The sequence below is a fragment of the Phodopus roborovskii genome, unplaced genomic scaffold, assembly GCF_943737965.1.
Source record: "Phodopus roborovskii unplaced genomic scaffold, PHOROB, whole genome shotgun sequence".
In the NCBI taxonomy this organism is placed as follows: Eukaryota; Metazoa; Chordata; class Mammalia; order Rodentia; family Cricetidae; genus Phodopus; species Phodopus roborovskii.
In genome coordinates this window covers 4239714-4267388 of record NW_026126599.1, presented here as the reverse complement: position 1 = coordinate 4267388, position 27675 = coordinate 4239714, and the positions used below count along the sequence as shown (strand labels likewise).

Below are 27675 nucleotides of genomic sequence, written 5' to 3'. Positions count from 1 at the left end.
CAGGGACGAGAAAAGTAAGAAGTGTAGCTGTGCTTGGGAGATATGAGGGCTATCCCACTTGGGTTTTTGAAAACAAATGGGATTAACAGGAAAGATAAACTCAACCATATTGCCCTTTAGTGCATTAAAAATAAGGTCATGGAGCCCATCGAGATGGCTTGGCTGTAAAAGGTGTGCTCAGTCAAGCCTGACCACTTGAGGCTGAACCCTAGGACACAGGGGAGGAGAGAACTCTTACAAGCTGTCCTCTGACTTCCACGTGCATCCTGTGGCATGTGAGCACCCACTCCCCAAACATACATATACAACGAACAAACAAACAAACAAACACATAAATGTAACTAAAAATAAAAGTAATGGGGGCTGTGGGGATGACTAAGTCAGTAACTTGTTTGCTGCAGAAGCCCAAGGACCTGCTGCACCCACATTAAAAAAAAAAAAAAACAGGTGTGGCAGAAGGATCATCTATAACCCTAGCACTGGGGCTGGAGACAGGTGCACCCTGGGAGCTGGCTGACCAGTTAGCCAAATTGGCAAGCATGAGGTCCTAGGAACTAAATTGGAGGGTAGCAGAGGAGAGACACCTGGTGTCCGCCTCTGGCTTGCACATGTGCCTACAGCAATGGCACACATGCACAGATGCATCAGGTCAGTGGGATGGATAGCAGCAGCTATCTTGTCTGCCTGGAGCTGGGGGTATGGAGAGCTACCTGAGGCTGCAGCCAGCACCACTGCTGGCCTGAGCATTACCTATGATGGAAAGGAAGGCTTTGGCCCTGGCTGGTTCAAACGTGCTCCCTTGGAGTGTCGCCTCGCACATGTACAGTCCTGTGTCTGCTGACGTCGGGTTGCTAATGGTAAGGCGCCTCCCAAAGCTGTGCAGTCCACTTGTGAGTCGAACTCCATTCCTCTTCCAGTGCACACTCAGCTCCTCCACAGGCCTGTAAAATAGTGCAAGAGCATCAGGGACAGTGGTGGTGAATCATGGGGACAGCAATAATAATAATAATAATTTCAGGCATTCAGGGCTTGACAAAGCTAATTCTGCCAGGAACCATGGCAGGTTGAACAACGGACATTTAAAAATCGATCCAACTACAGCCCCACTCCTTCACGGCTCTCCTCAATGAGACATTACGCTCAAGGGCTATTGAGCAAGGATAGCTAATTGCGGCAGCAATGGACCGTATGTGCTAATGATTCCATTTGCCCAGGAAAAGAATGCTTAAAATAAATACTACTAGGGGACCCACAGCTACATGGGAGGTGTGGCCATCTAAACTCTAGCCTGGAGTGACCAGGAAGTAGGCAGTCCATGCCTGGAACTACAAGGGGGAGAGGAACTAGCTTTCCTTGGCTGATCAAGGCCCTGGCTCATCTTTCCTCCAACAGCTTAGCTCATTGCTGCTGAGACCTCCCCAACACCAGGGGAACTGAAAAGCAGCATCCACCACAGAGGCAGTGTGAGGAAGCATCTAGCCTGAGGTTTCCTGCATTCTCACACATGTGACATCAGCACCCCAGGATAAGCAAGCCTGCTGCAATCCAAAGTGTGGGACGAATCTGCTGTTTTCCATATCACTGTCTCTTCACAGGAGGATATACAAACCTAGGTTCTTTCTCTTAGTGTGTGAGTGGACATGTGTGTGTATGTGCATGGAGAGGCTAGAAGTAGGTTAACTGGGGTGTCTTCCTCTATCACATGCCACCTTGTTTTTTGAGTCAGGGTCTCTTGCTAACCTGTAGCTTGCCATATAGGTTTGGCTGGCTGGCCAGCAAACCCCAGCGACCCTCTTGTCTCTGTCCCTCCAGTTTTAGGATTACCGGAGTGAGATGTCATGTCCAGGTTTTACATGGATTCGGGGTACTGAACTTGGGTCCTCATGCTGTGCAGCAAACACTTTACTGATGGGGCCATCTCTCCAGCCTCTGCTTCAGGATCTGTGTCTTTTATTTGAAATGCCCAGCTATAAGAAGTACTTTGCATTTGGACTCTGCCCCACCCAGGGAATATTTGTATGCTCATAGTGAGATGACATGGGGATAAGACCTGCCTCTAAAGAGGAAATTCATTAGTGTTTAATCTGAATTTGACCACTTAACTTAAAGGGAATCCCTTGTCCTGTTTCTAGTGTATCTGTTTTGACTACATCAGACACATGAGATCAGGTTGGACCTTTCCACTGTGGCTTCACATCAAGGCTCAAAGTTCCAGATTATAATGTATTTCAGGGTTTGTGTTTTCAGGTGAGGGATACCTCATCCATGTTCTCATACCCAGGGCACATCTTGTTACCTGGCATTGGCTATGCACTCCAAGGTAGTCTCACTGGACCCTGCTACCACACTTATGTTGCCTGGGGCAATCACGATGACGGGGGCCATGGCTTCATGGGTGCCAGTATCTCCTGTAGCAGAGAAAAGAAAACATGCATGGAACTCACAGATTGGAAGATGGGGTGATCAGGAAAGGATGGAAGAAAGACCATACAAAACCACACCAAGAGGAAACTCAGACCCTCATGACTTACTAGGACCCCTTGAGAGAGCCCGGAGTTTGATATTTTCACATCACCCCTGGCCTCTGTCACACTGTATGTGGTGGAGTCTATGCATAGTCAGTCTTATCTGCTGGCCACCTGTCACCACTGGGTACAATGTGCAGCAGCAAGCTTTCCAGGGCTTGGTATTTCCCAAAATGCTTCCTTTTATTTTTTTCTCATTGATTTAAGCATTCGCTTATTGAGATCACCTGGCATACCTACTGTGGCTGTTAATCTTAATTGTCATCCTGATGAGATTTATAATCATCATGGAAATAAACCACTAGGCCTGTCTGTGAGAGGGCTTCTAGGTTAGGCTAATTGAGGTGGGGTGCCCCACCCTGAATGTGAGCGGTACCCTGTGTGGGTTGAGATCCAGGGCTGAATGCAAAGAAAGAAGTGAGCTGGGCACCAGCATCCATCTCTCTACTTCCTGACTGTGGATGCTCCTGCTGCCATGCCTCCCCCACAATGATGCTCTTTCACCCTCAAACTGTGAATCAGAATTGACCCTTCCTTCCATAAGTTGTCCTTGTCAGATATCCTGTCACAGCAAGGAGAAAGGTAACCAACATGCTTGCGATTTTTTAATTAGATCAACTGGACACATATGTCAAGGTTGGGAACTCTGCTAGGCACAGAGGTCACAGCATTAGCCCAGTGACTCCCTGGGTGACTTCATTCAGTTATCCAAGGGTTCCCATTCTCTCTGCAGTCACACTCCCCTTTGCTTTTCTGCTGCATAAACACCCGGAGTACATTTACCATTCTGTGAATATCAAACTATAAATTATTTAAGTTCACACTTCTGGAGGCAGAAAGGGAAAAGCTATATGCGTTTTTGCTGCTTTCCCCTAAAATATAGTTAGCATCAAAATTAAACAACCCACAGCAACTTTAGTAACTGTTTATTTAGGGGAAATCAAAACCAAACATTTATAGAATAGGGATTCCAATACAGGGTGTGGATATAAGAGGCTTGTATCTTGAAATTCGCAGGCAAGTGGATGGTACTTAAAGAAACCATCCTGAATGAGGTAACCCAGTCACAAAAAGAGGAACACAGTATGTACTCACTCATATATGGATTTTAGACTTAGATCAAAGGATCACCAACCTATAATTCACACCACCAGAGGAACTAGAATACAAGGTATATTCTAAGAGATTCATATAAAGTCCCTCACAGAACTGGGAAGGGACAAGTCCCCCAGAGCTCAGGGGAAGTGGGGGGGCAGCGAATGGAGAGAGAAGTAGGAGAAAATGAGGGGGGGGGGGGAGGAAAACATGTGCGACCAGGAAGATTGAGCCTGGTTAGGAATAGAAGATAGGAAAGAGAGAGACAGAGACATACAGAGAGAACATAAAAGAGGGAGCCAATATTGGTTTGGAGATAAAACTGAACACAAAGAAAGGTCTAGAGAAAAACAAGACTGCTGCCAACTAACAATTTGAGCTTCCGTGGAAAGGCTACCATAAATGCCCTTCCTGGAGAGTGAGATCAACAACTAACTTATCCATGGAGCCCTCAACTAATGCCTGTTGGAAACAGGATCAAACACTGAGTCGAAGTAGAACCCAGATGCAGATGGAGAGGACAAGACCAGGAGGCAGAAACACATAGAGACAGCTTACCTGAATAAGGAGGAGCTAACGGGCCGCCAGACTGATAGCTGGGAAGCCAGCATGGGACTGACTCAGGACCCCCTGAATATGGGTCTCAGCCAGAAGGACTGAGCAGTCTAAGGGACCTCAGACAGTGGAGCCAGGATGTATCCCTGGTGCACAAAAGGACCTTGGGAACACATCCCCCATGGAGGGATAACTGCCTTAATCTAGAGACAGGAGAGAAGCCCTAGTCCCTACTTTACATGACCTGTCAGAGCTACATGACCTCAACTGGATGGCATTCCCCTACATATGGAATTGGGGTTGGGGGATGGGAGGGGAAGGTGGTTAGAGTGCATGGGAGAGGGCAGAGAGGGTAAAAGGGAGGGAGGGAGAAGGAACTGGGATTGACATGTAAAATAATAAATTAAATTTAAAAAAAAATGCTTTGACTCCAAAATTTAAGTTCAAGGACAAGTTACTGGAGAAAAGGATTTCTATTTTTGTTTCCACAGAAAATGAAAAGATGTGGATTCCTTCCAGACTAATGTGGTTTGATCACGCCAGACCGCCTGAAACAGAGTACCAGGTGATCCTACATTCGAAACAGCTGGACAAAGCAGCCTTACAGACTACAGCCAGGATTTCTGAATCTTCTTCGAATCCCCCATGACAGCGCCCCTTACCAGCAGGAAGTAGTTTGGAAAGAACGACACCCAAATTCCCAAATATTGTCTATAAATGTTTGTTTTCATTTAAATGGACTTGGTTATATAAAATAAATAAGAAAATAAAAAAAGAGGCTGGGAATTAAAACAAATTTAAGTAAATGAAAAGCAAAATGCCCTCTTTGGTTCCTCACACTGAGCAGTAAGCACGTGGATAGTTGTGGCTATTCAGAATTCTAGTTCATGAAAGGTTCTGACCCATGGTGAACGCACAGCAATGAGGAGGGATGGTCAGGGCAAAGAGAACCCTCTGACCAGCACTAGTTTTCCCCAGTGCTGTGTCTGGTGCTCCTTGCTTAAGGAAGAAGTAGTTTTATATTAGAGATGCATATGAATTATAAAATGAGGAGGGGAGGGAGGGCCTGAGGAGTTGGCTCTGTCCGCAAAGTGATTGCCTTACAAGCATGAGGACCTGAGTTCAATCCCCAGACCCACATAGAAAAGCTAGGTATAGTGGAGCATGCTTCTAATCCCAAGGAGACTGAGACAACCAGATCCCTAGGTTGTCTTTAGTCAGTCAGTCAGCCTGGCCTACCATGACAGGTTCCAGGACAAGAGAACCCCCCTCTCTCTCTTTTAAAGATGTTGCCTGAGGAATGACACCCCAAAGTTGTCCTCTGGATTACACACACACACACACACACACACACACACACACACACAAACATACATAGAAGCTGTGGCAGTAGTAGCTCAAGTCCAAGGCTAGCCTGGTCTATATAGTAAGACTTTATCTTCAAAACTAATTACTAATTAATAAGGTATTTGGGGGTGGGGAGTTGGCTTAGTCAGTAAAGTGATAGTTCCATAAGCATGAGGACTTGAGTTTGGAACCCCAGTACTCTGTAAGAAACTGGGCATGTCTCTATAATCCAAGCACTGGGGAGGCAGAGAGAGACAGGAGAATCCCTGGAGTTTGCTGGCAGCTTGTCTGACCAAATTGATGAGCTCTGGTTCAGTGAGAGACCCTCTGTTTCAAAAAGCAGGTGAAAAATGATTAAGGAAGATAGTTGACATTAACTTCTGATTTCCACATTCACAGACACATATGTGCATGCACACACATCCCCCCCCCCACATGTGAACAAACACATTAGCACATAATACACACACAGATACACATAGTGACACCAAAGTACTTGGTGCAGGCAGGGCCAGCAAATTCATTTTCTTAAACCTATACATTGAGTTCATGATGGGGACCTATTTTCATAGACCTCTAAGTTCCTGAGGAGCTGGCAACAGCCCTGGCCTTTCCTCAAACTCTAGGCCCCTCAAGTTCCCTCCGGGACTCCCCTGGGAATCTTCCTGCTGACACCCTCCCTTAGAAACTTCAGGGATGGCTTGCCGGATGTCAGATTGTCATGAAGGCTGGAATGTATACTAAATGCCCATCTGAGGAGCACCCGGCATGTCACCTGTGAAAGTTGCTGATGAGGAAAAATGACCCAGTGGTTATGAGGAGTGAAGGAGAGCAGCAGCAGGAGTGAGAGGTCACTGAGCAGCATGCTAGCTTGTCATTAGTCACCGTGCAGCCACCACAGCAGAGAAGGAGCCCATACCCGGCAGTGGTCACCACCTTGGGAAGATGGAACCTCTCTTGCCTGGACCCACCAGAGAGACTGAACATTAGGCACCATCGTGCAGCAACATCTTCTGAGCTCTTACTGTCTTCCCTAAGCTCAGCTGTGCCTGTTTGCAAATGGTCCCAGTTAGCTTTGTGGGCTCTTCAATTCCCTCCTAGAAGGAGCAAGTGAAGAAGGGCATGGGACCCGTATCTGAGGAGCCAGTCACTCCTCTCAGCCAGTTGTATGCAGTTCTGTCCTAACTGTATATAGCATTGGGGCCTGGGGGGGTGGGTGGGGCAGGTGTATAGACTGGGGACGACTAGGGGAAGGGAGTTACAGCTATGCAGCCTCAGGGGAGCCTTCATCTACACTGGGTACACGCCTTCCAGTGTGGCTACTTTATGGTCACCTGAACACCTTCCCATCTCCGCTCTCCCATGTTCTGTATCTGAGCTCTTGGTGTGAGCTTTGGAAGTTTGTCATTGGGGCCTTGGCAGGAGGATATAGACATTGGCAAATTCCTACCCCCACCTAGAGAAATATCTCTAAACAGCTGGTGAAACTTGATGCTACTGGGTGATAGGTGGAGCAGAGGCATTCTTTCATCCTGGGTTTAGAAGGATGTAGGTCATTTATTTAGTATCTTATTTTAAGCACACATAAATATGCTATTACAAGTCAACCTCACTCGAAAGGGGGCAAAGGGTCAGTGGAGGGACTTGCTCCACTCAAGGTCACCAGATGTCAATCTGTCTGTCCTCTATCCCACACCCCCCAGTCCCCGGCTTCTGCATTCTTTCAGATGATGCTATGATCACACAGGAGTACTGCTGAGAGACCAAGGAGAAAGGGATGCAGATCACAATTGCAATATGTACCCAAGGCCACCAGAAAGGTGGATTTGACTGGTGTAAGCATCCACAGCAAGGTCAAAGCAAGGCTTGAGGAAGTCCTGATTGCGATGCCCACATGGTTACTGTTGAAACGGTAAAGCAATGCAATAAAATCATGCATAAATAATTGAAATTCAGACATCCCGACAGCAAGGAGAGTGCTCATTATTGCACATCCTTTTGACAAGCTTTCTTCCTGTTAAAGGATGCTTTCAATTTTATTTTCTTTACTTTTTAAGATGATTTGTTTCATGTAGCCCAGTCTGTTTCTGAACTCTGAGATGATGTGCTGGCTAATCTAGCTTGTCGACTTGACCCATCTTGGAAGAAAAAACTTCAGTTGAGGCTTAACTCCATCAGATTGGCCCTTGGCTATATCTATGGGGGAATTTTCTTGATTTATAGTTGATATAGGAAGACCCAGCCAACCGTGGGTGGTGCCATCCCTAGGCAGGTGCCTGGGTTGCATAAGGAAAGGAGCTGACATTGAGCCTAGGAGCAAGTCAATGAGCAGCTTTCCTTCATGGTCCTGCCTCTGCCCCCCACTTCCCTCAGTGAAGGACTATAATTGGGACATATTAGCTAAAGCAATCCTTTCTTCCCCAAGTTGCTTTGGGTCATGGTGCTTATCATAGCAACAGAAAGCCAACTAGAACAGATGACTTCAAGCTTTTATTACCTCCACCTCTCCCAGTTTAATGTGGTATTGGGAGCAGAAGCCAGGGCCTTGGAATGCCAGGCAATCACCCTACCAACTGAGCTACATCCCCAGCTCTACTTTAGGTTTTTAATTAAAGTATATACACACAGATTTAACATATTTAAACTAAAATGGAACAACTCTCCCCACCTCGACCAAGGGCAATCTCTTCAAAATCTTTTTAGAAATTTAATGCTATGCATCCAATGTTAGCCTTGATTCAGCAACTTTAAACATTAATGATAATAGTTTGTGTGACAGATGAGCCTTGAGCTCACATCACTTCACATATCACACATCCTCTCAGACAGTGCTTTAGTTCTTCTGAAATTTACAGGTGGGATGTTCCTCAGATTAGCACTCACGTTTATGACCTGGTTGCCAGAAACACATTGTGAATTGTGTGTGTGTATGTGTGCATGTGCACGCACGTGTGTGTGTGTGTGTGTGTGTAATGTTTAGTGTATTTATGTATACTAAAAGACATATATGTATAAATGAACTTAAATATCATATATAGTTAACACATACACATATTTGCACATTTCTTTTGAAAATTAAGGCAATTATAAACTCTGGGAAAACCAAACATCTGTATGATGAATGAAATAGAAGTTCGATCATTGAATACTACATTGTCATGAAGTGGGTCATCTTGGCAGAGCAAAAGCAATACAAGTACTATGTGTATATCTCAATTTTCACTAATAATTTCACAATCAGTACTCCATAGTCAGATTAGAAAGATGCAACTATGACCATGCAACAGAATGTAAGGTCATTAGCTTCAATGGTGGCCATCTGTGAAGGGCAGAAGGAACAATTGGGAAGAGCAGAGGTGAGCTGAAGGGAGGGGGCTTTCCATTCCACAATACAACAGGAAAGAGCCTAACTTGATTCCCAGTAGGTCATGAAATAGGGGTATGTGGGCATGCATATAACACACATATACACAGCACATGAACACACAAATACACACACACACACACACACCACACCATACACACTCTCTAATAATGAATTTTAAAAACCATTAAATACTCTGCAGCAAGTTGCCACTGTTATTCCACTACCTTCAATATTCTACACAACAACCCTTTCTCTAAAACTGACATACCAATGTATGAAGGATATTTCCCAGAAGAATGAAAGCAAGTAGGGGAGAGAAAAGGGCTTCTGTCTCAAGGAGTTCCCTCCCTGGAGCTGAATATTTCTCTGAATGGTTTACAAATATCAAAACGTTCAGTGACAGCCCGGGAGACAGCATCACCTCCTGTAGAGGTGGGAAAATTAAGGTACAAAGGTTGCATGGCTTGAAATGCTAGAAAAGGGTTAGGAGATAACTTCAGAGCTGTCATCTTGTGTGTGTGTGTGTGCATGAGTGCAGATAACAGCCAGGTAATAACCTCTTGTGTTGTTCCATGGGTGTTGCACCCCACACACATGCATCTGTTTGTGTGGGAGTGTATTCACATGTGTGCAATGCCGTGTGGAGGTCAGGGACTACCTACCAGAGTCAATTCTCTCCTTCCACTGAGGCTGAACTCAGATCCTTAGGCTTGGAGGCAAGCACCCTACCTCTGAACCATCTTGCTGGCCCCACTTTCTTTTTGAGATAAGGTCTCTAACTGGTTTAGAACTTCCCAAGTAGGTAAGACTAGCTGACTAGTGGCTGGTGAACCCCAGGACCCACCTCCTCTGTACCGGGGAAGTATGTACTACCTGTCTGTTTTTGTTTGTTTGTTTGTTTGTTTGTTTGTTTTTAACATGGGTTTTGGGGGTCCTCATACTTTCAAGGCAAGTGCTTATAGACTGGGTCATCTCCTCTGCCCCATGTCTTCTTTTATGCAGAGCTGTTTCCTAGTGAAGGCTAGTCTTGTCTCAGTTAACTAGAAGAATATGGAGTAGAACACTCCTCTCCTAACCAGGTCCTTAATGGATGGTGTCACAATAGCATTCTTGATGGATCTTGCCTAAGCTGGTCTGGGTGGCTGGGGTGAAGACACTGCATCAAGACAGGCTCTGTAGAAGGTCACAGAAGCCAGCACCCACTGACTGGGCAGCGTCAGCAGAATAGAAGCAAACCCTTTACATGAAGCTGCTGTGTGCTCAGGAATAAACCCTTGCAGCAGGGCAATGACCTCAATCCCAGCCATCATCCCCCACATGAACCTCCTTAAACTTGAAGATGCTTAATGAGGAGAGGCTGCCCAGATTACATTTAATTAGAAAGGATGTTTAAAGAATAGCAGGGGCTGCCTTGCAAGCCAGAGGACCTGAGTTTGATCCCAGAACATGTAAAAGAAAAAAAGCAGGGTGCAGGGTGGGCACTTGCGATTGCAGTGTCAGGGCTGGAAAGACATATGCCTTGGGTTAACTGGCTAGAAGCCATTCATACTTGATGAATTCTAGGCCAGCGAGACACTGCCTCAAACAAACAAGCAAGGTGGTGTGCATCTTTGAAACAACAGCTAAGGGTCTCCTCTGGCCTCAACACATGTGTATACATGTGCATGTGCACAAACATAAACATACACCTGTTTGTGTGTGAACATACACACTTACACATGAACACATACAGCAAGCAAACAGGCAAATACATATTTCAAGGCACTACTAACTGCCAAGCTTCTGGTTACTGCAGAGACAGTGAGACAAATGAAAACTACCACATTTCTCTGCAATCAGGCACAGGGCTGCAGGCCACAGAACCAGTGTATATAGCCAGTGACCTGCCTGGAGATAGGGCCTTAGGAACACAGGAGTGGTGTTCATGTCATGGACTACTCATGTCAATGATAGGCAAAGAGCATGCCAGACAGGGAAGCCAGCAGACAAAAGACCTCCCTGCTGGGTGCTGCTGGGTATTACAGAAGCACAGGGAGTGACTGGTGAGGCTGGAGCCCTGAGTGGAAGGGGGTGTCAGATAACTGCAGGGAGGGCTCAGTCCTGGCCTTTAGGTGCTGGGAGAACACTGAGCTTTATTCCAAACGAGGAGCTGAAGGCTGAAGCTCTGAAAGCTTTAGAGTAGAGTGTCAGGATATGAGCTTGTTTTAGACCTCATCCCTGGCAAGGAGGAGGGAATCAACTCCAATGGCGAAGGAGCCCCAGTGAGGCCAGCCAGGTGGCCACAGAACCAGAGTAGCACAAGGACATCTGGGCTAGGAAGCAACTAGATTTGGACATTTTCAAAGGGTCTCAGCATTCAGAAAACAATCTTTTCTGAATAGAAGGGAGCAGAGGAGGGGAGAGGTCCAGGCCAAGTCAGGACTGGGGTTCGGTTGCTTTACATGGGAGATGCTTGTCAACCACAGAGTCAGCCTCTAGTGATGGCCATTCACGTGCCCTCTTCTCTTCCCAACTACCACCACATTTTAAGGAATCTGTCACCTCCCGAAGACTGGCTGGGCTTCTGTTTTAGTCCTAGGTGGTCTTGGGAGGATGCTCCTGATCTTAAAGTCCAGCATCCTGGAAACACCATGACCTGCCTGTTCCGAGGGCATGCAATGACCTCATGACATGTTACCCTTGACTGTTAGCCCACCCTGTGACAACTAAGGCATGTGGCTAGTTGACCCTGGGATGACCTGGTCTTAGAAACAGACCCCTACTTCATAAACCTCTTCTGAAATAACAGAAAAACCCTGTCTTGAAACACCAAAAGACAAAAAAGTATGTGGCCAGTGCCTGAGAGACAATATTAATACTCATAATTGTCCTCTGGCTTTCATAGGCACATGGATACACAAGCACACAGCATGAGTGGGCATGCATCTGCGTGTACACACACACACACACACACACACACACACACACACACATACACACACACACACACACTTTGGTTTTATGGGGGAAGACAAAGCACAAGCATGTTTTTAAGGAACTGAGGGATACAGAAAAGGGTTGTGGCAAGACATCATGGATGGATGTGGCATTGAGACCTATCCTTCCAAGGAAACTAGAGAAAGCATGAGCAGGAATGAAAGGAAAGCAGGCATTTCAAGAAAAACAAAACAAACAAACAAACAAACAAACAAACAAAAAAACCCTGGAGTTAGGCACAAGTTCACTCACATATATAATCCCAATACTGAAGACTTAAGAGGCAGGGGTATTGAGAGTTAAAGGCTAGTCTAGGCTATGTGAAAAGACCCTGTCTCAAAACAAACAGACATATAGACATATGGAAACTGTAAACTGGTCCATCTTGAAAAAATACATTTATTTTTTGATGGGTGAGGACTCCTGGGTAGTAGGCCCAGGCTGAAGAGTCTGTACTTTACTAAGGAATGAATGGGAGCTATGTGTGCATTCTTGTGTGTGTGTGTGTGTGTGTGTGTGTGTGTGTGTGTACGCACGTGTGTGGGTGCGCGCACACACACAGACACATGTTTCAGTGCATATTGGAGGTTAGAGGGCAACCTTGGGTTTGTTTTGGGTCTTTCTTCCTCATTCACTCAGTGTGTGTGTGTGTGTGTGTGTGTGTGTGTGTGTGTGTGTGTGTGTGTTAAGTCAGAGTGCAACCTTGGGTGTTGATCTCTGTCTTCTTGTCTGACACAGAGTCTTCTGCTTGCTGCTGCCTATGGCAAACCACCTGCCCCACAAGCTTCCTGGCATTCTCCTGTCTCTGATTCCCATCTCAACACAGGGCTATTGGAATTACAGACCTGGCGACTGGCTCTGGGGATCCAAACGCAAGACCTCTTCACCCTTGTGAGTCAAGCATTTGACCCACCAAGTCATCTCCTCAGCGCTCCTGCTTTGTTTGTTTGAGAGAAGGTTTCATATGTCCCGAGCTAGACTTGAACTCACCATGTAGCCAAGGATGGGCTAGGCAAACGCTCTAACAACTGATCCACACTCCCAGTCCAGTGCTGGAGCACAGTCTGTGACTGTCAATGCAAAGGGCAACCATAGGCCAGCCTTCCCTTCTTTACCTTCCCTGGTGCAAAGCAAGAGGCTTCGCTGTCTTCTTGGGGGAGGAGTTAAAACAGCTCAGTGACACTGAACTTGATGAAAACCTGGAGGGTTTTTTGGGCACCAGAGGTCTCTGGAGTCACTTGCAACTTTCACGTTTTCCCTGCAGCATTAAGTGGCCCGATTGGGCGATTAAGTGCTTCCCTGACAGTGACACATCTCAGAACCACAGGTGACTGCTCACTGCCATGAGGAGCCCAGACTCCATAACTCTAACTGTAACTCTGAAGCCCCCAGGGCTCATATTTTTAAAAGAGTCAGACACACACACATATTTCTCTAGTAACACATAGAAATTAGTTTCTGAGGGTGCACCAGTGAAAAATGTGTGAGCAGCAGGAAGACCCGGGGCATCCCTATCCTCCAAGAGGCAAATTTTTGAAGCAAAACAGAGCCGTTTAAAGATGTGCTTCCTTGTGAAAACTGCAGTCAACAGCTGACTTCTCCCCTGACAGGACAACCATGTTCAGTGAAGGACAGACTCCTCCCACTCTTGCTGTCTCCAGATACCTTTGGAGTGTGTGGGGGTGTGAGCCGGTGTGCCTGTGCTTGTATACATGTGTGTGCGCAGGTACATGCTGCTCATATGTGTATAGTGGCCATGCGTCAACCTCAGGTATTTATAGTTCTTTAAGTCATCCATCTGTTTTTTGAAGCAGGGCCTCTCACTCACTGACTCACCATTAGAATAGGCTGGCTAACCACTGAGCTCTAGGGATGCTCCTATCTCCATTCTCCTAATGCTATCCTCCAGTGCTGGAATCACAGGCTCTCACCACCATGACAGCTTTTCACATGGGCTCTGGGATTGAACTCAGGTCCTCATGCTTGTATAGCAAGCATGTAACAAACTCAACTGGCTCCATAACTCCTATTTTCCTTTGTCAAGATACACCCACCTGGCTCTGGAATGGTGGATCTGGTTTGGATGTCTCCAGGCTACTAAAGTATTGTGCGAGGAAATTTGGCTAAAAGCCTTTTCTTTGTCTTTCACCAGCCATACCCAGGGTGATTTTCAAAGGCTTTATGATAGGGCACTGAGGCATGCTGGGATGGGGAAGGTGGCCTCAGTGACAGAACCAATTCCCAAAGCTCCAGCTGTTCCCTAGAGCTGAGCCAGCTCTGTTGGTTGGCTCCTTTCTCCTTGTTTACTGTCTGCCAGTAAACAAAAGAGTCAGGAAACACAGCCCACTTACAATTTTATCTTTACTTGTTCTTCCATTTTTATTTCAACATATTCCTGAACTCATCAATTGACAGGAGATGATAAAAACAAACACAGGACAGCCTGACAAATAATCCAGCCGCTACTTTCCTTCTTGCTCACGACATAGTTGGGAACTCATACATTTAGAAATGAATGGAACACATCAGAGGGTGTATTCTCATCGGCTTTTTACTGGACAGAGAAAAATGAAGGTGATGAAAGGCGCTTCTCTGGTTGGGATATTTATTATGTTTTAGTTCCAAGTGAGCACACATTGATAAACCATAAAGCAGGAGTGTGGGTTTGGAACTTCACAGTTGGATATGAGAGTAAGCCAGATGTTGGATTTAAGGGACAAGAGTGGAGAACCTGCTTCTTATGCAGACACATAAATGGGCAATCTACTGTCTAGCAGCAGAGGGACTGTGTGCATAGGACCACATGGGGCTGCACAGATTGAGTGGCAGGGCACCTTCCTGAGCTGAGGTCACTTTCACACAGTGCTCTAAGTCCCTGAGAACTAACTAGGTGCATAACAGGTCACTCTGAGCTCCATTAAGCAAGGCCTTTAGATAATTTTGCCAAGAGTGCATATATCTGGGCACAGAGCCGATGCCCATCTGAGGCTATCAGCAAGGACAATGGGAGCCTGCAGGCCATGTTGGCAGGGGCCTGTGATGCCTCGATGCTTGCTCACTGTTTCCCATTCCCAAACCCTTCTGCAGGAGCCCCTTGTCAGAAGGCTGGTTACAAAGTCCAACAGAAAGACAGACATTCAGACATTGGTGGTGAAAGTGGCCAGCATGCTGAACATCCTCCAATGGACACCAGGCAGGCCTGGGGATGTGGCTCAGCTTCAACATTGCTTTGCCAATGTGCAGCAGGCCCTGGTTTGGTCTCTAGCACTGCAAAAACTAGGCACCTGGCACAAGCCTGTAATCCCAGCTCTTGGGAGGTGAAGACAGAAAGATCAGGAGTTCAAGGTCATCCTCAGCTACTTAGTGAATTCCAAGCCAACCTGGGCTACAGGAAGCACTATCTCAAAAGAAAGGGAATGAAAAGGAAAGGGAAGGAAAGAGAATGGAAGAGGAAGGAAGGGAACGAGAGGGAAGGGGAAGGGAGTGAGTGAGAGGGGAGGGGAGGGGAGAGGAGGGCAGGGCAGGGCAGGGCAGGGCAGGGAGTTCTCTCCCCAGCCCCATATTCATGTTTGTGACTGGGACCACTGTCCTACTGGGTGTGAAGTGGTTTCTCCAATGTCTGAATCTACCATGGCATTTACCAAGCCAAACTGAAGCTTTGCCCCCATTAAACACTAATGTCTGATCAGCCCTTGGTGCCCACCCTTCTACATTTGCTGACATGAATCTGACTGCGCTAAGAATGTCATCCAAGTTTATCCATTTTGTACTATGTCAGGATTTACTTCCCCTTCAAGGCTGAATATTCCATCCTATGTATTCATATTAGTTATTTCTTGTTGCTGTGACAAAATACTTGACAAAAACAACTTAATGGAAGAGGGCTTGTTTAGTTCATTATTGCAGAGTACCGTCTACCACAGTGGCGAAGGAATGTCAGCTGCTTTCATTGTGTCTACAGCTGAGTAGCAGCCCCCAGCTCTGAGGTTGGTGCTGGCCACAGCCCACAGCTAAGGTGGGATATGCCACCTCAGTTAGTCCACTACAGAAGCTCCCCTACAGATACCCCCAGAGTCTTGTTTCCATAGAAATTCTAATTGGCAACGGGTATTGACAATCAAGATTACTCACAATGGGTACACATCACATCTTTTCTATCCAGTCATGTGTCAGTGAGAACTTTGATTTCCAGTGCTTTGGCTACTAAGAATACTGCTGCCTTGAACATGCAATATGAATGTCTGTTCCATTGTCTGTTTCCTGTTCTTTGGGGTTCAAATCAAGACGTTTTTGAGTCACATGGCCATTCCATGGTTTCTGTTTTGAGAAGCAATCATCAAGTTTTCTACTTGGAGCAGAAAGGGCTCCAATTATGCCACGTTTTTGCCAACATGTGTTTGTGGGTTTGTTTTATTTCTTGAACTTAACTATAGTCATCTTGCTAAGTGTGAAGGTGGTTCTCTGTGGTTTTCAGTTGCATTTTTCTAGTGACTGCCAATGCCAGGCACCCCTTTGTGTGTTCCTTGTGTATGTGTACATCTTCTCTAGAGAAACTGTCTAATGAACTCTTGTCAATTTAAACATCCGGTGGCTTGTATTTGTTGCTATTGTTGCTTTTGAGTTACAAGAATTCTCTACCCATCCATCTACCCATCCACTATCCATTCACCCAACCATCCATCCATCTACTCATCAATCCATCCACCCACCCATCATCCATCCATCCACTCACCCATAATCCATCCATTATCCATCCATCCATCCATCCATCCATCCATCCATCCATCCATCCATCCATCCATCCAGAGTACTAATCTCTTGTGTGTGCTCTCTCCCTCTCTTTCTGTCTGAGGCAGAGTCTTGCCATGGATGTCTAGAACTCACTATGTAACCCAGGCTGGCCTAGTAGTTAGAGTAACCTTCCTGCCTTTACTTCTCAAGTGTGGAGAAAAAAGGTGCACTTTGTTTATGTGGCACTGGGGATGGAACCAGCATACTTGCAAGCACTTTGCTGACTGGGTCACATTCCCCCACCCAAGTTTTCATTCCCTTGATGGTGTCCTTTGATGAATTAAAGATTGAAACTTCGCCATTTTCTTTTGATGTTTGTGGTTTGGAATCATGCCCAAGGAATCATGGCCAATCCAATGTCATGTAGCTCTCCCCATCCCATGCTTTCTTTGTAGTCTTGGGTAGTACATGTAGGTCTTTGATCTGTTCTGAGTTAATTTTGTATTGATTGTGACATGGCTCTGTGGAGGATGCTGCTGAAGCATAGCCCACTATAGACTCTCAATGAATGGCTTTAGGTACACACTGACTGGTGCCTGAGAAAGCCCCAAGCCTATGGGTGAATGGGGGAGTGTGAGAGATTATGGAGAGTCATCTAGACAGGCCACAGTGCCCCCCACAGGAAGTTATTCTCCACCAGCACATCATGGGAGGAGGGCAAGTAAGGGACACCAGCATGGCTCCTGAGGGATTCTTTGAGGTCTACTGGGGGCAGCGACTGGCTCAATAATGCACACGTCAATGCATACATCAAAGTCTCTCCTTTGCCCCCACACATTGGGATAGCAATGGTGCTCATAACTTTGGTGGGCTCCCCTACTCTACTTCTAGATGGATACATCTGGACTCATATATACACCTGTCCTTGTCCATATCAACTTGAAGGCACAGCTCTCTAAAAGCCTGTGTGTGCTTCTGGGCATCTGGCAAACAGCAAGCACCTAAGCCTAATAGATGCTTGCTAAACTAAGTGAGTCTGGCTTTACATTTTCCAAAAAGATACTGACCCTGGTACAGAAGTTTCTTAATTAGGGCTTCTAGTGCTGCAGCAGAACACCATGACCAAAAAGCAAGTTGGGGAGAAAAGAGTTTACACTCCAACATTGCTATTCATCACCAAAGGAAGTTAGGACAGGAACTCAGGCAGGGCAGGGACCTGAAGGCAGGAGCTGATGCAGACATGGAAGGGTGCTGCTTACTGGCTCCTCGTGGCTTGCTCAGCCTGCTTTCTTACAGAACCCAGGACCACCCAGGGATGGCACCACCCACAATGGGCTGGGCCCTCCCCCACTGATCATGAATTGAGAAAATGTGTCACAGCTGGATCTCCTGGAGATTCCAACTGAGGCTCCTTCCTCTCTAATGACTGTAGCTTGTGTCAAGATGACACAAAACCAGCCAGTACACCAAGGCTTCTCCAAGTCAAGGCTTTTGCTTGTGTGTCGGGCTGGTGGCTTCGTCCTGTTCCCTGGATATGCTTTTGACTATCTGCCAGCCTCGACTCGTGCCGCAGTTCAGACTACACAGCATCTGTGACTAGAAAAGTCTCTTTAATACACAAACCAAGAACAAAGAAATTCCATCCCGAGTCCCTCGTGAAAACAGAGCTTTATCTTAACAAATGTTTTGAGTACATGAGAGAAAGGAGAAAAAACGGAGGAGATAAATAAGAGGGAGAGGGTCACAGCCTGTTCAGAGACTAGCCTCAACACTGCAATTATACCCTCTCCTTAAAATACATGAAAGATCTTTAGAAAGCCAGATGAAATTGAAGTTATTTTCCCTTGCTGCAGACCCACTGTTCAGCTCACCAGCCAGAAATTACAGCAATTGAAGCTGAAGGGAAATTCATAGTCTGGTTATAAAGAAACCTGCTTAGGCAGCCACAGAGCCTGCCATCATGCCTGGGATGGCTTGGTTTTAAAGATTCTGCTGGATGAGGATAAAGGAAAATAGTTTTCTATTTCATACTGCTCCCTACTGCCCAAGCCACGCCAAAAAAAAAAAAAAAAAAAAAAAAAAAAAAAAAAAAAAAAAAAGAAAGAAAGAAAGAAATCCTGCTGACAGGCCATAGGGGTCAGGATTCGGGAGGTGAGATTCCTGAGGTTTCAGCTCATGGTGGAAAAAGGCACCTCATGAGCCAACCAGAGCCACACAAGTTAGAAAGCTATAGCCAAATAAAAACCCCTCATTTACATATTTAGTGATTCATAAAACTGAGATGCCAACTGGCTGTAATACAGCTGAAGAAGTGGTTTTTTAAATTTTTATTTATTTTTTATTTTTATTTTTATCAATATCATGTTTTCCTTTCTTGTGTATCCCTGCCTTAAACACAGATGTCCACTCAAACAAGCTGACAGCCATTTTCTTGGTACTGTTTTGAGAGAATCGATTTCTTCTTATTTTTAGATTTTTGCTTATCATCTGTGAGTGTCCACAAGTGTATTTTCCTGTATGCGTGTACACGTGTGGGGACCAGAGATTAAAGTCAGTGTTTCGCTATTGCTGGTTACTTTATTTACTTTTGGAACAAGGTCTTTCATTTAACCCAAACATTACCATTTCAGCTAGACTGGCTGGATAAGCCCCTGAAGATCTGCCTGCTCCTGACCACACCCTTTCCAACATAGACTGGGTTACAGGCATGTGCTGATGAGCTCAGCTTTTACATGGGACATGAGATTGAACTCAGGTCCTCATGCTTGCACAACAAGCACTTTATCCACTGAGCCATCTCCCCAGCCCTGTAAGTCCCTTCTACTTTTATCTGGTTTTTCTACTGTGGTCCTAGGAGGCTGAATCTAGAGCCTTGTATAAATTGTTCAGGCTGGACTTGAACTTGCTTTATAGCCCAGGCAGGCTCTGAACATGTAGCTCCCCTGTTTCAGTCTCTGAGGATCTAGGATTGCAGGCCTACGCCTCTGGGCTGAGCTGGAAAAGGAAGTTCTTATCTATTTCTCATGTGGGGAGGCCAAAATCAAGAAATCTCATAGGGCTTCTATCCTACCCAACACAAAGCATTTCTGAATACTGTTTCCAAACAACGGACAGTTGGAAGACAACTAGGATGCTTAACCAAGTCCTCCAGCTGTACCCTTTCCAGAACAGAGGTTTGTGTCTTCTGACCCTGGGGACCAGGCATGTTTACATCTGGATGGAGTGGAGACTCTAGGGTGTGGGGTCGCTGCAGTGTCCCATATTGCAATATGGCAGACAACTGCTCAAACTCATAGACAACCTGTGGGACCAGCCTCAAATGTTTATCATCCTGAGTTTACCACTCCTAAGTATAGGATGGGTCAGCACATATGTGACACAGTGGCAAGGGGCCCAGTTTGTTGCTTGTCCTTTCACTCTTGTACCTGCCCGCCATCGATCTCTGGGAATTAGGTGGGCCATTGTCCCTGAAGCAGAGAAAACACGACTATGGCAGGAGCCAGGGAGCAGCTTTGAGAGCTGAAGAATGGGAACTCATAACAGAGCAGGAATGTCCCCTCCTGCTTTTTTTGTCCCCTCCCTTTTTTTTTTTTTTTTTTTTTTTTTTTTTTTTGTGAGAAGTGGCTATTTCAGAATTACCCTTGGGTGTCACAACAGAGGAACAAACAAATCAGGATATCTTAAGAGAAGAAAAATATTTCTTTTCCTGTCTGCCCTGGCTTCCTTTAAATGAATAAAGTCAGTCCCAGAGCACAAGCACAGAACACTTTGTGAGAACAAGACATTTTCTGATATGACCCAAGGTTATCTATTTAGACCAACCAGTTCTCTATCCAGTCCACAGCGAAGCAAGGCAGGATATACATACATATAAAATGTCAACACAATCTCATTTATATTTTGGTCTGAAATTCTCACCAGCCATAAATCTAAGGTTGGTGACAGACACAGAATTAAGTCTATAAAAACAGTTAAGAGGTTTCCTAAGACACATACTTAACACATGACCATAAATGTTGCTGAGAGTGGAGAACATGTCAGATAGTAACATATCCAGGTGCTTTTCATCTTTCTCCTATCAATCTTCTCCTTCCCTCCCTCCCCCTCCATCTCTCCTTCCTCTCCCCTCTGTTGCATGTGGGTATACATGCCCGTTTGTGCATATATGTAGGCCAGAGTTGCTACCAGGAATCTCTTCCTCGATCACTTTCCACCTTATTATTTGAAGCAGAGTCTCCCTCTGAACCTGGAGTTCACAGTTTAAGCTAGACTGCCTGGCTAACAAACCCCGGGATCCTCCTCAGCAGTGAGGTTACAGGGACACACCACTATGCTTGGAGTTTACTTGGATGCTGGGGATCCAAACTCAGCTTATGCCGCAATTCCTTTACCCACTGAACCATCTTGCCAGCCCATAAGCCATCTTTTTGCAGAGACTGGGAGGCAGGTGAATAAAAAATAAAGCCCTACCCAGTTTATGTAATTCTCAGACACATTAAGAAGTTGGTCAGTGTGTGCTTAGTTAAAACGCGCAAAACCAGTGATTGCTCAGCAAATCTGGACCTTGCAAATGGTCTATTCAAGCACAGGGATGCCAGGTGCAGAAAGAATCCCAAGAGTCTCGTGTAGTTTTAAAGCCACGTGGGCGCTCAGCTTCTTGTGGGGTGGTGTGAATGGTAGGTTTATGGAGAGTTTATAGACAGTCTCAAGGCGATCAGGGCAAATTATCAATGGCAGCATTTCCAGCAAACCTCTTTCCATGCTGCCAAAAAGTGAGTGTCATCTATTCATTTATAAACTTAGAAACGTGACTTAGTGCCTTAATGCACGGGACATCCCGTGGACACTTCGTAGATGGTCTGTTAGAGACTGTGCAGAGGAACTGAGCTAGGCTGTTGTGCCTTTGGTACCCGGCATGGCCACTGTACCCAGACAGCAGCTTTGACAGGAGCATGGGGGTCCCACCAAAACTAATCATTTTCAAAATGTCGACATTAGGAAGGATGGGGATGTCCCCAGATGACACTGAACAGGGAATACTGAAAATGGGACACACTTTGTATTGTAAGCATGTAATGTGTGGAGTTCATGCCCAAGACCACATGTTTGGAGACATGCTGTCCACTGTCTTTCTTGTGGAAGCCCATTTTCCACCTCAGTGATCTAAGAGAGCAGGAGGATTTATTGTGGAGCTAAATGTGACTGTGGCCTGGGAACCCAGGTTTAGATTTCCTCAAATACCATGATCCACCGTGGAAGTGGTTATGTGAGATTTTATTAGTTACAGAACCAAAAAAGTCATAAATTGAGGGTTGAGCAAGTATACTGGAGAGGGCCGCAGGCAGGTGGTTACAGCAAAGTGGGGGATGCTCTGTTCTATGGGCTTTGGACAGTAGCTGACGCCATTCTTAGCTTTTAGGTCTGTGAAAACTAGCAGCTTGCTACCGATATGTTGTAACATTTTTGATGGTCCCAGGATATTAGGTCAGGCATAGGTGTGGGCAATGAATGACTTGCTAAGGGTCTAAAAATAGCCCAAGATAGCTCAGGTCTGCAACATTCTAACTTTCCATAATCTCCAAGTTCAGCCATTTGGCCTTGTAGAATCTCAGGGGCAGCCTCTTGTTCTCATTCATTCATTATTCATTCATCCATTCTCTTTCTCTCCCTCTCTCATATCACCCCCTCCCCAGAACTTTACTCCATCGTCCATCACACTCCAAGCTACTGCCTTGAGAAAGGAAACACACCCTTATTGGCCAGGGTGGCCGGCGGAAACCTCTCTGCTTCCACCTGCCTCTATTGCTGGGGTTACAGAGACACACACTGTTTTACATCTGTGCTTGGGATTTGAATTCAGCTCTTCATGCTTGCAAGGCAAGCGCGTTACTGCCTGAGATATCTCCCCAGCCTATGTTCTGCCTTCCTCTACTGTGGAGGCAAAGGTAAAGGGCAGTGTGTGACATCCTAGCTGCCGCCTAAGTACACAGGAAGGTGTGTTTAGCATCAGTGACTGCCATTTCCATTGCAGCCTAACTGCTGCTGATCTCCTCGGCACTGGCATTTTCAAAGGTGATACAACCTGTGTCTACTGCTAAGGAAACCGAAAGCTCAGAAAATCTGCCCTGCAACTTCATGTTTCTCCATCTCCACTGTGTTTTGCTTCACTTCAGCAGTTTCTTATTTTTAACTAAGAAAAGTTTCACCATCTTAATCAAATAATATTTGCAGATGTGGATAAAATGTGCATATATTAATGAAATTAACTTGTGAAAGGGTTTTAATTAAGTCATAGGATTGAAACATTTAAACTAAGTAATATTATTAGCTCACCAAGGGGAATTTAATGCTAGAAAAACAAAGGGAAGTTTTGTTCAATTACCCAGAGAATTCAGACCAAAAAATCCACTTGTACTTTAATCAACTAGTCCGGCACCCCTGATAGTTCTGGATATAGCAGATAATGACTATAATTTACATTGCCTGAGAATTCTATTAATTCTCCTATACCTTTTTGAGGTTCTATCATTAATTGTTAGGAATGCTTCCTAATCAAGACAGAGCCAGTCACCCAAACAATTAACCTGTTTCCGAAGGTGCAAATGGAGAGATAATTTATCAATTTCCAAACGTTTCTCCCTTCTGCTGCAACACCAGCCTGGCTTTTCTCCCTAAATATTCCTTGGCTCGGAACCCATGGCAGCCGCCGTCAGCAATCAAGGAAAAACAAAGAATGTGTTCATTTATAAAGGTCAGGCCCATAGCTCTGCAGCAAGGAACAATCATTTGTTAACTTAGGCAAGAGCCTCAGTCATGGCCGCAATTTCCACTATCTAAAGACGTAAAATGAGCTAGATTCCTGCAGAGAAATGGCCTTCAAAACCCAATTTATTTGTGAAATTAGAGGGTGTTGTTTTCACCACCGAGTTGTTCTCAAAGTGACCTAGGTGTGTCCAGACACAAAAAGAAGACAAACAGTAAGATTCTGCAGGCAGTGGGCACCAGGTGGGCCGGCCGGGTCTCCAGCTATTGTTAAGTGCATACTCTTTGAAGGGATGAGGCACCTTCATCACAGGGCCTAGAAAAGAGCACAGGCTTTGAGTACGGGGACTCCTGGTAAGCTTCTTTTGAACCCCAGCATCCTTTTTCAGCACCATACATAGGGTAAACTTGTTTTGTGAGGGTCAAGCACAGGCAAGGGGCTTGTCATGCAATCCCAGGGTCCTGAGTCTGAGTTATAGAATCCACACTGAAATCTGGTGTGGTGGTTCATGCTTGGAATCCCATTGGCGACTAGATGGGAGGTGGAGACAGAAGGATCCCTGGAGCTCACTGAGCAGCTAGGCCAGCAGACTTGGTGAAGTTCCAGGCCAGTGAGAGACCCTGCTTCAAACAAAAGGGGGAAGGTTCCTGAGGAGTGACACCCGGGCTGTCCTGTGACACTCACCCTCCCACACACGAAAGCATACACCTACACACACACACACACACACACACACACACACACACACACACACACACCACTGTCGGTGTGTATTGTGTATTACACTGTATCCATTACACACAGGTACTCATTTAAGCCAAACACTTCCCAAAACACTTAACCAAACCAAAAATAGGAGAGCAATTTTGTAATTTTGTGTGTGTGTGAGTGTGTTCGATGTGTGCGTTTCTGCTGTAGTGCATATAGGGAGAACAGGGTGAAGTCTTGGGCGTTGGTCCTCACCTTCCACCTTGTTTGAGACAGGGTCTCTTTGTTGTTCACCACTGTGTACTCCAGGCTAGCTGTTCCATGAGCTTTCATGAATTCTCCTGCTCTGCTTCCTGTCTTGCTATAGGAGCTCTGGGATTTCAGATATGTGCCTATGTATTCAACTTCGCATGTGGCGAGCACTCCAGCCACTGAGCCATCTCCCCAGCCTGAAAATGTGATCGAGCAAGTCGCATCACTGCTCTGTTAAAGGATTCTGAAGCAGTGAAAGTGTGGGCCCTTTCCTCATGTGCCACCCAGCTTCCTTTAGTAAGATCTCGTGGGTGATTTCTGGGCTGTCCAAATGCCAACTGTGAAAGTGAGTCGGAGAAAAGAGCCGGCTCACGTTTTACATGGAAGTATCCTTGCTCAGCATCTTGATGAGCTCGAAGCACCATGTACCCAATGGCTCACCATGGACACTGTGTCCCCAATGACTCTACTATGACACTGCTGTCTCTAGACCCCATCAATGCCTCTTAAAGAGAGGTCTCTAATGCTCGTGGGTGCTTAGAAAGGAGTCTACCATCCATGCACAGGACTGCAACTCCTTAGAGGCTCATTCTCCTCTCCCACTGCCACTGCCTCTGTCCTTTCCTGTCCTGACACTGTAAAGCTTATGGAAATGGTTTGTGTGGGTAAAGTGCTTGCTGTGCCAGTGTGAGGACCTCAGCTCCGACCCTCAGAGCCACATAAAGCCGGGTGCAGGAGTGTACCTTTGTAATTCCAGTGTTCCCAAGGAAGGATGGGAGGGGAAGGCAAAGGGTCCTGGAAGCTTTCAGGCCAGCTAGCCTGGAGTACATATCAGTGGACAATAAAGAGACCCTATCTCAAGTAAGGTGAAGCGAGGGCTAACACTGCAGAGTGTCTACTGACCTCCACATGTGCTCTGTAGTAGGCATGTAACTGAACATGCACATACACATACATACACATAAAGGGAGAGAGAGAGAGAGAGAGAGAGAGAGAGAGAGAGAGAGAGAAAGAGAGAGAGAGAGAGGAGAGAGAGAGTTTTAAAAACGTCTTTGGTGAAATCCAAAGTATTGCGATTCTTTTTTATTTGAGTTTGGATTTTAGTTCCCTGGGACGAGTTCTCCATATGTAATATAGGCTGACCTTGAAGTCACTATGTAACCAAGCTGACTTCAAACTCAAGGTCTCCTTCCTTGGTCTTCCTGATGCTAGGAGTACAAGGATGACACTATGCCTAGCTCAAAGGAATTCCTTAAGGTCTTTCCTATGGGGCAACAGTGGGCAAGGCTGACCCCAGCAACTTCAATTTGAGTGAATGTATGAGACAAGGGTCCATGAGAAGAGGACAGCTGGAGACCCTCCCTGTACCAGAGAGCTTCATGATCTTTCCTCTGAGAGAGCTCTGAATTTTATAATAGGAGAAGGCCATGCAAAGGTCTTCACAGATGTAGGCCAACCTTTCTGGGCACATGTTGGGAATGAAGAAGTATAAGGAGGGCCTTACAAGTATTTGTGCACAATACCCATGCACGCGCACACATGTAAACAATACACAAAGTCATATATACATATGCACACACACACAGCCATGCATGTGTGCTTGTGAAGACCATAGTTTGGATCTATCTTTCTTTTACTTTGGAGACAAGGTCTCTCCAAGGTCTGGGACTCTTCAAGTAAAGCTGGATTAACTGCCTAGATAGTCCCTGAACCCACCTGATCCTGACCCGAGAGCGGTTATGTTGGTAGAGGGTTAAAAGCTCTTAAGCCATTTAAATCTTGGGGAAGGGTGTGCTGCTCTCCTGGTCTCAAGTGTTCAGGGATCCAGGAGCTCACTCCACCTGCAAGAAAGCCGGTCCAATACCCTCGGCTCCCTTCTGTCTGCTCCACGAGAAGCTGCTGGGCTCAACTTTCTTCTGTGCTCAGAACTAGCAGATGGAAGCTAAGCCTCTACCAGTCCAGGGAAAAACTCACAGCAAGTTGATATTGTCTCTTGTCAAGGGTCAGCTCAGGAGGCTGGATCTAGCAGGTTGTGGCACTTGAGAGAAGCCAGCTGATATCCTTGTATTACCAGCCGGGGAAAATTACAGTGACCATAATGAAGAGTGAGAATCCTAGACTTGAAGTGCCCGACAAGTGGGTTATTTACCATGTGGGTTGGCCTTGCGCTTCTGTCACACATTCAAGAGCCAGGAAAACAAACATTTTAAGTGGGGAGAATTACGGCAGACAGGAGGAGGGTAATGGGTGAAGAAATTCATTATTATCTTTACTGCCACTTCCTAAACTTGAAAATTAACATGCCAAAACTCTAAGGGATGGCTCTCGGAAAAGCTACAGAGTAATCAGCATGGCGCAGGCGCCAGGAGCCTGAGAAAGAGGGCAGTGACTCCTTGGTCTTCTTACAGGAAGCACCCCAGAACCCTTATTTTGGAGTACAGCCACAGAACAGCACATGTACTCGCAGCTGCTATGTTTGTGTGTGACCAGTTTCTAGACTCCATCTCTCTCAGGAACAAATTCCAATGAAAGGGAGCAGAAGGAAGACAGTATGCACCAGCCCCTCACCCCATTTATCATCTGGCAGTGAGCTTGCTCACACACAGCCAGAGATTCCCCAGGGACATCACCCCATCATGGCCATCTGCTTATCCAACGTCCTTGGCTATATCATTTTGAAGGACAGCCACTCCATCCATTCATATGACCAGTACCATCATCCTGCTGGACACAAGCAATGGGGATCTTTTGCATGAGACCACCTCAGTGACCAACCTAGAAACCCAGGGTCTGTGTTCTGTCCCTTCCTTCTCCTTACACTTAGCTGATCACCAAGGGGCATAAGAAGAGCATAGCATTCGAGTTCATCTCTTACCCTAGCATCACTCATCACCAACCCCACTCCCCATCCACAGGCTAAGCAGCTGCCCTGAGCACAAACCTCTCAGGGGCTGCTCTCTGGGAAGATCCAAACAAGAGAGCTGAGGAGATGGCCATGTAGGTAAAGCACACATCTGGGGAGCATGAGGATTTGAGTTCAGACCTGCAGCACACAGGGGTATGGCAGTACAATATAATCTCAGTGCTGAGGCATGGGTGGGTAGAGACAGGGAGATCATGGGACTTTCTTGCCAGCCTGCCTGTGAGACCTTATCCCCAAAATATAAGGAAGAGAGAAACTGAGGAAAAATACCAATGTCAATGTATGACTTCCACATGCATACGTGCACCACACACACACACAATCACACAGTACATGCACATACACACATACACTTAGGCACACATTAAAAGTTTGCCTCTAGGAGTTTTAACCTAAATCCCTACAGAAATACCCAAAACATAGAAAAATAGAG

General features: G+C 46.0%; 1 protein-coding gene across 1 annotated transcript in view; it reads right to left on the bottom strand.

The window, feature by feature from the left end:
• The window catches only part of Sdk1 (sidekick cell adhesion molecule 1), a 920228-nt gene that overhangs the window by 254505 nt on the left and 638048 nt on the right, over positions 1-27675 (bottom strand). Inside the window, exons 6-7 of the mRNA XM_051205538.1 lie at positions 2297-2408; positions 751-941 (exon numbers count right to left, since the gene is read on the bottom strand). Coding sequence (XP_051061495.1) covers positions 751-941; positions 2297-2408 — 303 coding nt within the window. The remainder of the gene's footprint in view (positions 1-750; positions 942-2296; positions 2409-27675) is intronic.